The sequence below is a fragment of the Pongo pygmaeus genome, chromosome 7 (genome assembly GCF_028885625.2).
Source record: "Pongo pygmaeus isolate AG05252 chromosome 7, NHGRI_mPonPyg2-v2.0_pri, whole genome shotgun sequence".
NCBI lineage: Eukaryota > Metazoa > Chordata > Mammalia > Primates > Hominidae > Pongo > Pongo pygmaeus.
This window is the reverse complement of record NC_072380.2, coordinates 110207361-110220758: the sequence shown is the minus strand read 5'-3', so window position 1 is coordinate 110220758 and position 13398 is coordinate 110207361. Positions and strand designations below refer to the sequence as shown.

Here is a 13398-nt window from a genome sequence, read left to right as displayed (position 1 = left end):
ACTTATCACAGAGTAAGAGCAAATTTTGGTGATGAGAGGCACTAATCCAGTGAACCAGTATATGAAACCAAAACATGCATACTCCTATTAATCTAAATTAACAATTACTGAGTCTTGGCTGGGCGAGTTGGCTCATGCCTATAATCCCAGCACTTTGGGAGGAGGAGGCAGACGGATCACTTGAGCCCAGGAGTTCCAGACCAGCCTGGGTGACATAATGAAACCTCATCTCTAATAAAAATGGAAAAATTCGCCAGGTGTAGTGGTGTGTGCCTACGGTACCAGCTACTACTGGCCAGACGGGAGGAACACCAGAGCCCAGGACACAGAGGTAGCGGTGAGCTAAGATCGCACTAGGCCACTTCTCTCCAGCCTGGGCCACAGAACGAGACCCTGTCTTTGAAAAAAAAAAAAAAAAAAAAAACCAAACTAATAATTACTGAGTCTCTAGGTGCAACACATCAGTTTAGTGCCGGGAGGGACATAAAAATGAAGGCACTGGCCAGGGCCCGCTGGCTCACACTTATAATCCCAACACTAAGGGAGGCTGAGACAGGAGAATTACTTGAGGCCAAAAGTTTGAGACCAGCCTGGGCAACACAGTGAGAACCCCTCATCTATAAAAAATTATATAATATATATGATAAAAATATATAAAATAAAATTTTATCACACACACGTGTATACATTTCTCCCAGGTTGGAGACACTGATGTGAACAATTAGTATGGTCCCATTTATAAGACAATATTTGTGTTCTGCAATTTATAAAAGCACCATAGGGCAGGGATTTTTCTTATTCACTACCAAACCACAGTACTAGAACAGAGCCTGCCACGAGAACTTCTTAATAAATATTTGCTGAATAAATGAATGATGTACCTTCCCATCCATTATCTCAGTCATGCTGCAGAATGTTTTATTAATTATTATCACTATTTAGTAAATAAAGAAACCAAGGCTCTGACCACAAAGCTAAAGGTAGTACTGACAACATTTAAAAATAACTAAAAGTCGTGGTGGCTCATGCCTGTAATCCCAGCACTTTGGGAGGCTGAGGTGGGCGGATCACAAAGTCAGGAGATAGAGACCATCCTGGCTAACACGATGAAACCCTGTCTCTAATAAAAATACAAAAAATTAGCCGGGCTTGGTGGCGGGCGCCTGTAGTCCCAACTACTCAGGAGGCTGAGGCAGGAGAATCGCTTGAACCTGGGAGGCGGAGGTTGCAGTGAGCCGGGATCGCACCACTGCACTCCAGCCTGGGTGACAGAGTGACACTCTTGTCTCAAAAAAAATAAATAAATAAAAAATAACTAAAAGAGTATGACGAAATGCTTAAGGGGATGGACACCCAATTTTCCATGATGTGATTATTCTGCACTGTATCAAAATATCTCATATACCCCATAAATATATACACTTGGTATGCACCCTCAAAAATTTTTTTAAAAATTAAGTGCATTCAAAAATATCTTTTAATGCTTGTATTTATAAGTATCATATTTTATTCTGCTATGGTTTTGCTAATTTAGGCTATATGACTAGTAATGAAGAACATGGTTGGGCCTTTAAAAATAAATAAATAAATAAATAAAATAGAAGTCATACTGACAGAAGCTAACCCCTAGGTCCTCTGACTCAAAATGTGATGTGGGCATTTCAAATAAGTACAAGTGAAAATGTTTAAAAGATTTAAAAAGTCTTTTTAAAGATAATTGTGAGGTTCTAGCTTCGAGTTTCTGGTAATGGCAGAGTTAGCTTGGTCAGACTAACCTTCCTGCAGGTAAGATTTATAAAACCTAGAAAAATTACTCACACACACAAATTTTAAGTCATGGGAGAGTGACCAAAAACAAGCAGAAGTCAAAAGGGGAGTCTACCCTTCAAAGATGAACTACAATGAGTGAGATGTGAGTCTGTGGCCTTTCACCAGGGGGCACTGCCAGCTCTGCCTGCAGCCTGGATGGTAGGCAGCCCTACTAGCCTCACGGGCTTGGAGGTCAGAGGACAAAATGTGGGGCCAAATACCAGCCAAGAAACTGGAACGGAGGAGCTGGAGCTGCAAGGAAGTAAGGCCCAACATCCGTGTGTGAAATTCACTCACATCCTTAACTGCTGAATGACACATGAAATCATGGTGTTTTATGATGGAAATTTACACTCAATTCACTTTCTTTCATTATTTATTTACTTATTTTTATTTTTTTTATTTATGTTGGCAGAAGAGCTGAGGCAGGGCTTCTGACATAAGGTAAAAGAGTCTTGGAACATGTCCTGGGTCCAGGGTCTATAACCCCTTGTGGCCTATGGAACACCAAGCTCTGTGCCAAAGGGTGGAAGGCTGCCCTGCCGCACTACAATCTAAGCCCAGAGCATAAAACCCCTTGCAGCTTGGACAGAACCCAGGGCTCAGGGCATAAAACCCTTTGTAGCCTCTGGAATATATCCAGACTCGCTGGCCCCTTGCTCCTTGCTCTCCCAAGATCACAAATTGATTGTATCTCGAATTAGAAGAACCTGTTCTCCCTTATCTCAAGCAGCAGAGCATACGCAAAACCGTCACAGCTACGCTTGATGCACCGCTACCTTTCTATCCTCACGTCCTCACCTGTCTACCCCCACATCCACACGTCCTCACTACCTGCTTCTTTGTTTGATTACCAATAAATAGTGTGGGCTCCCAGAGCTCGGGGCCTTCGCAGCCTCCAAACTGGCGCTGGACCCCTGGACCCACTCTATGTACTCTTAACTTGTCTTCTCTCATTCCTTTGTCTCCGCCGGACTTCGCAACCTCCACGACCTAGTGTTGGGTCTGATCACCCCAACATTTCATTATTTTTTTTTTTGAGATGGAGTCGCCCAGGCTGGAGTGCAGTGGCTCGATCTCATCTCACTGCAACCTCTGCCTCCTGGGTTCATGCCATTCTCCTGCCTCAGCCTCCCAAGTAGCTGGGACTACAGGCACCTGCCACCATGCCCAACTAATTTTTTGTATTTTTAGTAGAGACAGGGTTTCACCGTGTTAGCTAGGATGGTCTCGATCTCCTGATCTCGTGATCCACCCATCTTGGCCTCCCAAAGTGCTGGGATTACAGGCATGAGCCACCACATCCGGCCTTATTTATTTTTTAAGAGATGGCATCTCCAGCCAGGTGCAGTGGCTTATGCCTGTAATCCCAGCACTTCGGGAGGCCGAGGCAGGGAAATCACCTGAGGTCAGGAGTTTGACACCAGCAAGGCCAACATGGTGAAACCCGTCTCTACTAAAATACAAAAATTAGCTGGGTATGGTGGCAGGCGCCTGTAGTCCCAGCTACTCGTGAGACTGAGGCAAGAGAATTGCTTGAACCTAGGAAGCAGAGGTTGCAGTGAGCCAAGATCGCACCTTTGCACTCCAGCCTGGGCGACAGAGTGAGACTCTGTCTCAACAACAACAATAAGAAGACAGGGTCTCACTCTGTCACCCAGGCTGAAGTACAGTGCTGCTGTCATAGCACACTACAGCCTCACACTCCCAGCTCAAACTATCTTCTCACTTCAGCCTCCCAGTGTTGGGATCACAGGTGTGAGGCATTTCACCTTGCCAACTGGTTTCCAACGAACCACTTTCTTTCTACTCCTTTTCATCACAGTACCCATATGAATTTTCTGCCTCAATGCAGCTTTCCCAAGTTTACTGAGGCATGATTTTTGAAGAATGACAAAATTGTATGCCAAAATTAAGACAATGAAAGGCACTGAGATTCAAAAATTCAAAGTATGCTGGGTGCAGTAGCTCACACCTGTAATCCCAAAACTTTGGGAAACCAAGGCAGGAGGCAGCCTAGACTACAGGGAGTGACCCTACCTCAAAAAAAAAAAAAAAAAGAAAAAGAAACAAGAAAAAAGTTGAAAGCATAAAGAGCCATGAGAATTTTCTCTACCCATTAGTAGCTCACAAGCACAAGTTATAATGATGTTTTTACAAACAGATTAACCAAGATGAAAAAGAATTTGCAATAATTGATTGATAAGGGTGAGGCACTGTTGCTGGAAGTAGAAGTCATTTAACTTTGGGGGGCATCAATTTGACCACCTATCAAAGGCTTTCCAACCATGAACACCCTAATTTTAAGAAATTTATCTTGAAGCCAGGGGCGGTGGCTCACGCATGTAATCCTAGCTTTGGGAGGCCAAGGCGGGTGGATCATGAGGTCAGGAGATGGAGACCATCCTGGCTAACACAGTGAAACCCCATCTCTACTAAAAATACAAAAAAATTTGCTGGGCATGGTGGCGGGCGTCTGTGGTCCCAGCTACTGGGGAGGCTGAGGCAGGGGAATGGCATGAAGCCGGGAGGCGAAGCTTGCAGTAAGCTGAGGCTGCGCCCCTGCACTCCAACCTGGGCGACAGAGAGACTCCATCTCAAAAAAAAAAGGAAATTTATCTTGAGATAAATGCATACATATAAGGATGTACTTAAATATATTCACTGCAGCCCTATTAAGTGAAAAAGTTAAAAATGTCTCAATGTTCAACAATTTATTAAATAATGATATTCATATAATGGATTGAGATAGAACAATATTCAGAAAATATTACACTTTTAGCAAAAAATTACAAAAGAATATCCATTACACAGACCTTGTATCAGACGATGCAATATTATATACTACGTAATGTATAACATTATGTTAACTTATCTCTGTCCAAATATATTTTGGACTCCTTGATCAAACTGTGGAATTTTGGTTAGTGTTTACCTCTAATATAGACAGCATAAGGAATTGTAATCTTAGGAAATCAAAAAGCAATTTGGATATCCAAAGAAAGACAATAAACTGACCAAAGTTTGTTTACTTCTTTGGCATTCAGGAATACACTTAATATTTTTAGACCATAAGTAAAATCTTCATGCTTACCTTAAAAGTCAAGATAATGCTAATAAACAGAAGAATAATAAGGACCAAACAGGTAGGATTCACTGACATGACATCATCTCTGTAGGGAAAATTAGGAGGCTGCAAAAGAAAAGGGCCTCATTAGCAAATCTCATTAATCATTCCAGACAGTATTCCTTGGGTACCAATTCAGACATGCTTATCAGAAAGCAACTGATTAAAGCAGACAGCTATTACTTAGAAACAATACAAAATTTCTGGCCTGACTCTGCCCTCCTACCATATAAAAGAAGTCAGTGATCTGTATCCAGGGACATTTTGTATATCCTGGGATCTCTGAAATTTGTATTCTCTGCAAGTTCTGAACCATTCCTTTTTTCTTTTTTTTTTTTTGAGACGGAGTTTCTCTCTGTCACCCAGCTCAGCTACTTGGGAGGCTGGGGTGAGCAAATCACTTGAGCCCTGGTGGTGGAGGTTGCAGTGAGCGAGATCATGCCACTGCACTCCAGCCGCCTGGGTGACAGAGCCAGACCATGTCTCAGAAGTTTTGAACTATTCTAAAGGGCGTGTGCAGGGCAAGGGACAGAAACCTACTAAAATGATGTCTTCTTTGCAAAGAGCATTTTTGTTGATGGTACTTCTCCCAAGACAGCATATTCTCTTATACTAGCAAGTACTTCCAGGGTGGAGGAAAATAATCAAGCACTACCATCCACAATGCTTAACAACCAGATCAAAGGGAACCTTTTCAGGAAGATCAAAGTCTGCTACTATGGTTAGAGGGAGTTGCCGGACTTTTCCCACAAAACACTTACACAGCATTGATCAATACCTACATCACTGGCCTAGGCAAGTGAATGGGAAGGCAGCCTACTGTGCTATCTCATCTTTTATCTCTTCTTCACTATTCAACACTATGTGTTTGGATTCCTCACGAGCAATATTCCAAAACAAAGTTGTTTCCAATGTTGAGGAAGAACATGGAGAAGGCCCATGACTCATGGGCTTGGCTCCTGCTCACCAGGGTGAACACCACCTAATGGTTTTCAGTCTCCTTTCACTTGGGAGAAAATATCTAAGAAATAAAATCGTCATTCTTTGTGATCAGATCATGCAACTTTATTCTTTTATTAATAAAATAACTTGGCCAAGCACAGTGGCTCACGCCTGTAATTTTAGCACTTTGGGAGGCTGAGGCAGGCAGATTGCTTGAGTACAGGTGTTTGAGACCAGCCTGGACAACATAGTCAAACCCCATCTCTACTAAAAATGCAAATTTAGCCGAGCATGGTGATGCATGTCTGTAGTCCAAACTACTTGGGAGGCTAAGGTGGGAGGATCACTTGAGCCCAGAAGATTGAGGTTGCAGGCTGGGCATGGTGGCTCATGCCTGTAATCTCAGCACTTTGGGAGGCCAAGGTGGGCAGATCACCTGAGGTCAAGAGTTCGAGACCAGCCTGGTCAACATGGCAAACCCCTACCTCTACTAAAAAAAAATACAAAAATTAGCCAGGCATGGCAGTGGGCGCCTGTATTCCCAGCATTCTGGGAGGCCGATGAGGGTGGATCCCCTGAGGCTAAATGTTTGAGACCAGTCTGGAAAAGATGGTGAAACCCCATCTCTACTAAAAATACAAAAAATTAGCCAGCCATGGTAGCGGGTGCCTGTAATCCCAGCTACTCGGGAGACTGAGGCAGGAGAATGGCTTGAACCCAGGGAGGCAGAGGTTGCAGTGAGCTGAGATCACAACACTGCACTCCAGCCTGGGTGACAGAGTGAGACCCTGTCTCAAAAAAAAAAAAAAAAAAAAAAAAAAAGGAAAGTTGGCCTGGTACAATGAGTCACATCTATAATGCCAGCAATTTGGGAGGCCAAGGCTGGAGGATCACTTGAGTCTAGGAGTTTGAGACAAGCCTGGGCAACATGGTGAAACCCCATCTCTACAAAAGATACAAAAAGAAAAATTAGGTGGGCATGGTGGTGCATGCCTGTAGTGCCAGCTACTCAAAGAGGTTGAGATGGGAGGATCACGGGAGCCTGGGAGGTCAACGCTGCAGCAAGCCATAATCATGCCGCTGCACTCCAGCCTGGGTGACAGAGACCCTGTCTCAAAAATAAATAAAGTTATTCCAACCTCATAGCCATTATAAGCTTAATACCCTGCCAACAATATTCACTCATATGGTCACAAAGGACATTTAACCATAAACTAGTCCCAAAATGATGCTTGAGAAAGGGATTCTATGGTCAAACAAATTTGGGAGCTAGTATACAGCACCGTTCCACTTTCTTTCCACTTTCTTTTGATTTTTTTTTTTTAGATGAGGTCTCACTCTGTTGCCCAGGCTAGAGTGCAGTGGCATGATCTTGGCTCACTGCAGCCTCCACCTCCCAGGTTCAAGCAATTTTCCTGCCTCAGCCTCCCGAGTAGCTAGGGTCACAGGCGTGTGCCACCTCTCCCAGCTAATTATTTTGTTTGTTTTTGAGCAGAGTTCCACTTTCAACACACTAGCAGAGGCAAAAAGCTATCCTTTGTTGATAACTGAGAAAACTACATTTTACCAAATAAGACTATTAGTAACTGGACTATAATTTAGGTAGGCACATCAAAACACCACCATCACTGCCACCAATCATAACCCCAGCCCTCAAAACTTTCTTGTCAGGCCAGGCACAGTGGCTCACACCCTTAATCCCAGCACTCTGGGAGGCCAAGATGGGTGGATCACCTGAGGTCGGGAGTTCAAGACCAGCCTGACCAACACGGCGAAACCCCATCTCTACTAAAAATACAAAATTAGCCAGGTATGTTGGTACATGCCTATAATCCCAGCTACCTGGGAGGCTGAGACCCTGGAGACAGAGGTTGCAGTGAGCCGAGATCGCATCACTGCACTCCAGCCTGGGTGACGAGAGCAAGACTCCACCTCAAAAAAAAAAAAGAAATTTCTTATCGGTAACTCAGCTGCAAGCTAAAAATCCTGAAATTAATGTCTGTGTATCTCTACACATCCCTTACTTAACCAGCTTCCCTAATGAAAAGAATTAATGTAAAGGAGCAGTAAGAGGTCCACATACCAGTTGCCGTATGTATTCCTGAATGGAGTTTGGATAAATAAGCACGGTGATTGCAACCAACATGTTCAGGGCAAAGTCAAAGATCTGGTAACAAAAGAATGGGATGATCCAGGCTGCGCGTTGCTAAACAGAACAGAAAATAGAAGGTTGATGTGTTCAATATTACAAAACAATATTTTGTTAAATTCAAAGAAGTATTTTATTAATCTGAAAGGAAATGGAAAAATTGGAATTCATTAACCCAGGTCATGGTGGAAACCAGTATGCCAAATATAAGCAGTCAACAAATAAGCTTCAGTGAACATTTCTGGGACTGGCTGTGTGTGGTGGCTCACACCTGTAATCCCAGCATTTTGGGAGGCTGAGGTGGGTGGATCACTTAAGGTCAGGAGTTCGAGACTAGCCTGCCCAACATGGTGAAGTCATGTCTCTACTAAAAAAATACAAAAATCAGCAAGGTGTGGTGGCACACACCTGTAGTCCCAGCTACTCTGGAGGCTGAGGTGGGAGAATGACTTGAACTTGGGAGGCGGAGATTGCAGTGAGCTAAGATCACGCCACTCTACTCCAGGCTGTGTGACAGAGTGAGACCCTGTCTTCCCAAAAAAAAAAAAAAAAGTCCAGTATAATATTGGTTTTCCTAGTACCACATAATACAAACGAGAGATTTAAACAGAGATTCTTAAGAGAAAACTGGAAAGTCACTTCTCACTTACTATAGACAGCAGCACAGATTACACATGTAAGAGACCAAGGAAAAGGCCAGCATCTTACTGCAAGCTGCTTACCTTGTACGCTCCGTAAGTAGCCATAGCACATATCAGGATCATGAGAAGAGAAATCGCAATGGCAATGCACATGTCTGCAGAAAGATTAAAAAGAAATTTTTTAAAAAAGACAATCAGTAGTGGATCCACTGAATAGCCCTTTCAGTCTCTTCTCAAAGGCATTTTGTAAATAAACTAATATAAAGTTAGTAAAAACTTTATACTAAGAGATTATTTCAAAATAGAAAAAGGGATATTGGTTTACAAATTTTTCTGTTTGTTCTTCTGGTCCACTGGATTATATAAATAATGAATTAGGTATTACTTTATAGATACATAGGTGTCTAACTTCTATTTCATAAACTCATGTGTGTCTCAAAGCTCTCTAATGAAAGTCTTCATAGCTCCCCATCTTATTTAAAACAAAACCTCCGGCTGGGTGCGGTGGCTCACGCCTGTAATCCCAACACTTTGGGAGGCCGAGGAGGGCGGATCACGAGGTCAGGAGATAGAGACCATCCTGGCTAGTATGGTGAAACCCCGTCTCTACTAGAAATACAAAAAATTAGCCGGGTGTGGTGATGGGCACCTGCAGACCCAGCTACTTGGGAGGCTGAGGCAGGAGAATGGCGTGAACCTGGGAGACGGAGCTTGCAGTGAGCCGAGTGAGCAAGATTGTGCCACTGCACTCCAGCCTGGGCAAGAGCGAGACTCCGTCTCAAAAAAAATAAATAAATAAAAATAAAACCTTCATTTCTTATCAAGGCCTTGATGTTCCTCTTTATTCCAGAGCAGTCTACCTCTCTAATCTCACCTCACCTTGTCCCACTCTCTTGCTTGCTATAAGACAGCCATACCATCTGGTTCATTCTATTTTTTTTTTCTTTTCTTTTTTATTTTTATTTTTTTGAGACAGGGTCTCACTCTGTCACCCAGGCTGGAATGCAGTGGGACAACATTGGCTCAATACAAATTCCGCATCCCAGGCTCAACCGAGTCTCCCACCTCAGCCCCCTAAGTAGCTGAGACTACAGGTGTGCTCCACCATGCCAATTTTTGTATTTTTAGTAGAGACGGGGGTTTCACCATGTTGGCCAGGCTGGTCTTGAACTCCTGACTTCAAGTGATCTGCCAGCCTCAGCCTCCCAAAATGCTGGGATTACAGGTGTGAGCCACCGTGCCTGGCCTTCAACTTCTTTTTTTCTTTAGTCAATCTCTGGTAAATAAGGGGTCTTGTTTGGTCTCCCAAGCTGGAGTTGCAGTGGTGCGATCATGGCTCATTGCAGCTTCACTGACTGGGCATTGTCACTGTGGGATTACAGGCATAAGTCACCACACCCGGACAAAAATATCTTAAACCAACTTGGCAGGTACACAACTGCTTGTAGCACCATTATTTGCTACAGGTAATAAACATTTTATAAATATTCTTTTATACCTACTCAATATTTAATAAGAAATAATTTTATAAAAATGAACCCCAAACTATTGGTTTTTTTAAACTGCTTTTCCTAGATCTGGCAGAACAAATTATCGTCAACGAGAAAAATATTGGTTTTCGTTGTACATGCAACTTCTCTAAAAGCTTTGCATTTTTTCGACATAGAGCTCTAGAGGGGAAAACATAATCCTCATACTAAATCTCTACTAAATTGCAAATCACATCCTGATTTCAAAAACATTAAAATGTAAACAACAACAATAAAATGCACTGGAGAAGCAGCTGGTGAGCACGTTAAGAGCATGAAAGGAGGAATACTGGACACCAGAGCTGATCTAACTCCTTCTTAGCCAGTGGCAAACAGGACCTCAACAGATCCAGGGGATTCTGTAGGCTTAATGCATCTGGAATGTCAACTTGACTGGATTGAAGGATGCAAAGTATTGTTCCTGGGTGTGCCTGTGAGGGTGTTGCCAAAGGAGATTAACATTTCAGTCAGTGGACTGGGAGACGAAGACCCACCCTCAATCTGGGTGGGTACCATCTAATCAGCTGCCAGCCTGGCTAGAATAAAGCAGGCAGGAGAAGATGAAGAGCAGACTTGCTGAGCCTTCCAGCTTCCATCTTTCTCCCGTGCTGGATGCTTCTTGTCCTCGAACATCAGACACCAGATTCTTCCGCTTTTGGACTCCTGGACTTACACCAGTGGTTTTCCAGGGGCTCTCCAGCCTTTGGCCACAAACTGAAGGCTGCACTGTCAGCTTCCCTACTTTTGAGGTTTTGGGACTTGGACTGATCCATCACTGGCTTCCTTGCTCCTCAACTTGCAGATGGCCTATCATGGGACTTTACCTTGTGATCATATAAATCAATCCTCCTTAATAAACTTCCTTAAATATATCCCATTAGTTCTGTCCCTCTAGGGAACCCTAACTAATATAACATCCTAAGATTTCAGTAAGACATTAGCAGAGCTTTTTATAGTATTCTTGTAGGCAAAGTAGGGAAATGTACACAGTTTGGTTAGGTGGAACATCAAGGTAAGTAGTGGAGTGGCTCTACCAGCTGGCTTCTGGTGCTGTTCCAAATCCATTTTTCAACACCCTGTTCTCTGCCCCAGGCAGTGATTTGTTTGGGCTATCAACATACAGCTCTTTTGCCCTCCGCCCTCTGGTGAGGGAATGAGACCACAAGGAGGGAAGTAGAGTGAGGGTGTCTCCCACTCCGAGGTTGTCTTGGGTTGGTGGTAGTCCTAGTCCAAATGTCACTGCTCCTCACAAAGAGGTTAAATCTAGGTGACTTATTCCCAGCTCCAGTAACCATGGCCTTCCATCCATTCTTCAACTCTAGAGAAGAATAGTAAAATGGCTAGCCTAGATGATCCAAGTGACTTCACCAACTCTAGTGGTCTTATACATACAAAGGCGTACTTTTGCAAAAAGTCTCCTTGAAAATAAACATTTAGGAAGGGCACAGTGGCCCATGCCTGTAATCCCAGCATTCTGGGAGGCCGAGGCAGGTGGATCACTTGAGGTCAGGAGTTCAAGAACAGACTGTCCAACATGGTGAAACCCTGTCTCTACTAAAAACACAAAAGGTGGTACATGCCTGTAATCCCAGCTACTTGGGAGGCCAAGGCAGGAGAATCACTTGAACCTGCGAGGTAGAGGTTGCAGTGAGCCAAGATAGCACCACTGTACTCCAGCCCAGGTGAGAGTAAGACTCCAACTCAAAAAAAAAAAAAAAAAAAAAATCCAAATAATTAATTTACTTATCTTTTAAAAAAAGTCAAAATGTAGAGTATGCTACTTTTTTTGAAAGGATGGGAGGGCAGATTGACAAAAATAAAGAGCCAGGCCGGGCGTGGTGGCTCACTCCTGCAATCCCAGGACTTCTGGAGGCCAAGATGGATGGATCGCTTGAGCCCAGGAGTTCAAGACCAACTTGGGCAACATGGCAAAACCCCATCTCTACTAAAAATACAAAAATTAGCCAGGCATGGCGGTACGCACCTATGGTCCCAGCTACTCAGGACTGAGGTGGGAGAACTGCTTGAGCCCATGAGGCAGAGGTTGCAGTGAGCCAAGATTGTGCCACTGTACTCCAGCCTGGGCAACAGAGCAAGACCCTGTCTCAAAAAATAAAATACAAAAGTAAAGAAAATAAAGGGCCAGGATGGTTCCCCAGCTCAGCTTCCCCTGCTGCTGTAGTTCTATTTCCTCAAGGCTGTCAGGATCTTTATGCACAAGCCGGCAAGCTGTGCAGACTGCCAAGTTAGTCAGGGGTATGTGAAGAGGGCAGGTAGGCAGCCAAGGGCCCTTTCCAAATGCCAGAGCGAGATGAGCCTTAGTTTGTGATGCTGAGAGCCATCAAGAAAGCCAGCCCTCCTCAGGTTCATCATTTTTTTGTTGCTGTTTCCTATTCCTCAGTTTTCATTATCAAAACTTTCAAAACATGCACATACATATATAAGCATACACACAGTACAGCTAATTCTCATCACCCATTTTGCTTATATCATTTCATCTCTGCTTCATTTTTGCCCATTCTGCCATTGGAAATCTGGATTGTTTCCAACTTTTGGCTATCATAAATAAAGCTACCATTTTTATACATGGCTGATGACGGATTTATGAAGCACCTGCTTCCCTAGGGTATATATCTAGGACTGAGTTGTGTAGCACGCACTCCTGGAGTGTACATATATCAACGAGTGGAATGCAGGGCCATAGGGTAGATGTATATTTAGCTTTAGTTTTCCAAAGTGGTTGGCGTGATTTACATTCCCAGACGTGATTTGAGAGTTCCAGCTGTTCAGCATCAGTACCAATAGGTGGTATTGTTAACTGCGTTAATGTTGGTCATTTTGAAGGGGCACGGTAATTTACTACTGTAGTTGTAATTTGCAACTTCCTGTAACTTGTAATGTGGAGAATATTCTCTTATGGATATCTTCTTTTGTGAGGTGTCTGTCTTTCTCTTATTAATTTCACCCAGAACCATTTATTGAAAAGACCATCCTTTCTCCAATAAATATAGTGGTGTCCTTAGCCTAAATCAGGTGACTGTATATATAAGTAGCCATCATTTCTTGACAACTTATCTGGCCATTTCTTTCTTCAGGCTAAGTTTGTCTGACCAGTAAAGAAAGTAAGTTTGACCAGAAAGACAAATCTACCAAAAAATTAATTAGAAATTAATATGGATAAACTCCTGTTTCATATTATGC

The 13398-nt window shown here is 43.2% G+C and overlaps 1 protein-coding gene across 1 annotated transcript in view; it reads right to left on the bottom strand.

Moving 5' to 3' along the window:
- The window catches only part of LAPTM4B (lysosomal protein transmembrane 4 beta), an 81030-nt gene that overhangs the window by 29800 nt on the left and 37832 nt on the right, over window positions 1-13398 (bottom strand). Inside the window, 3 exon segments of the mRNA XM_054497416.2 lie at window positions 4904-5002; window positions 7962-8084; window positions 8750-8823. Coding sequence (XP_054353391.2) covers window positions 4904-5002; window positions 7962-8084; window positions 8750-8823 — 296 coding nt within the window.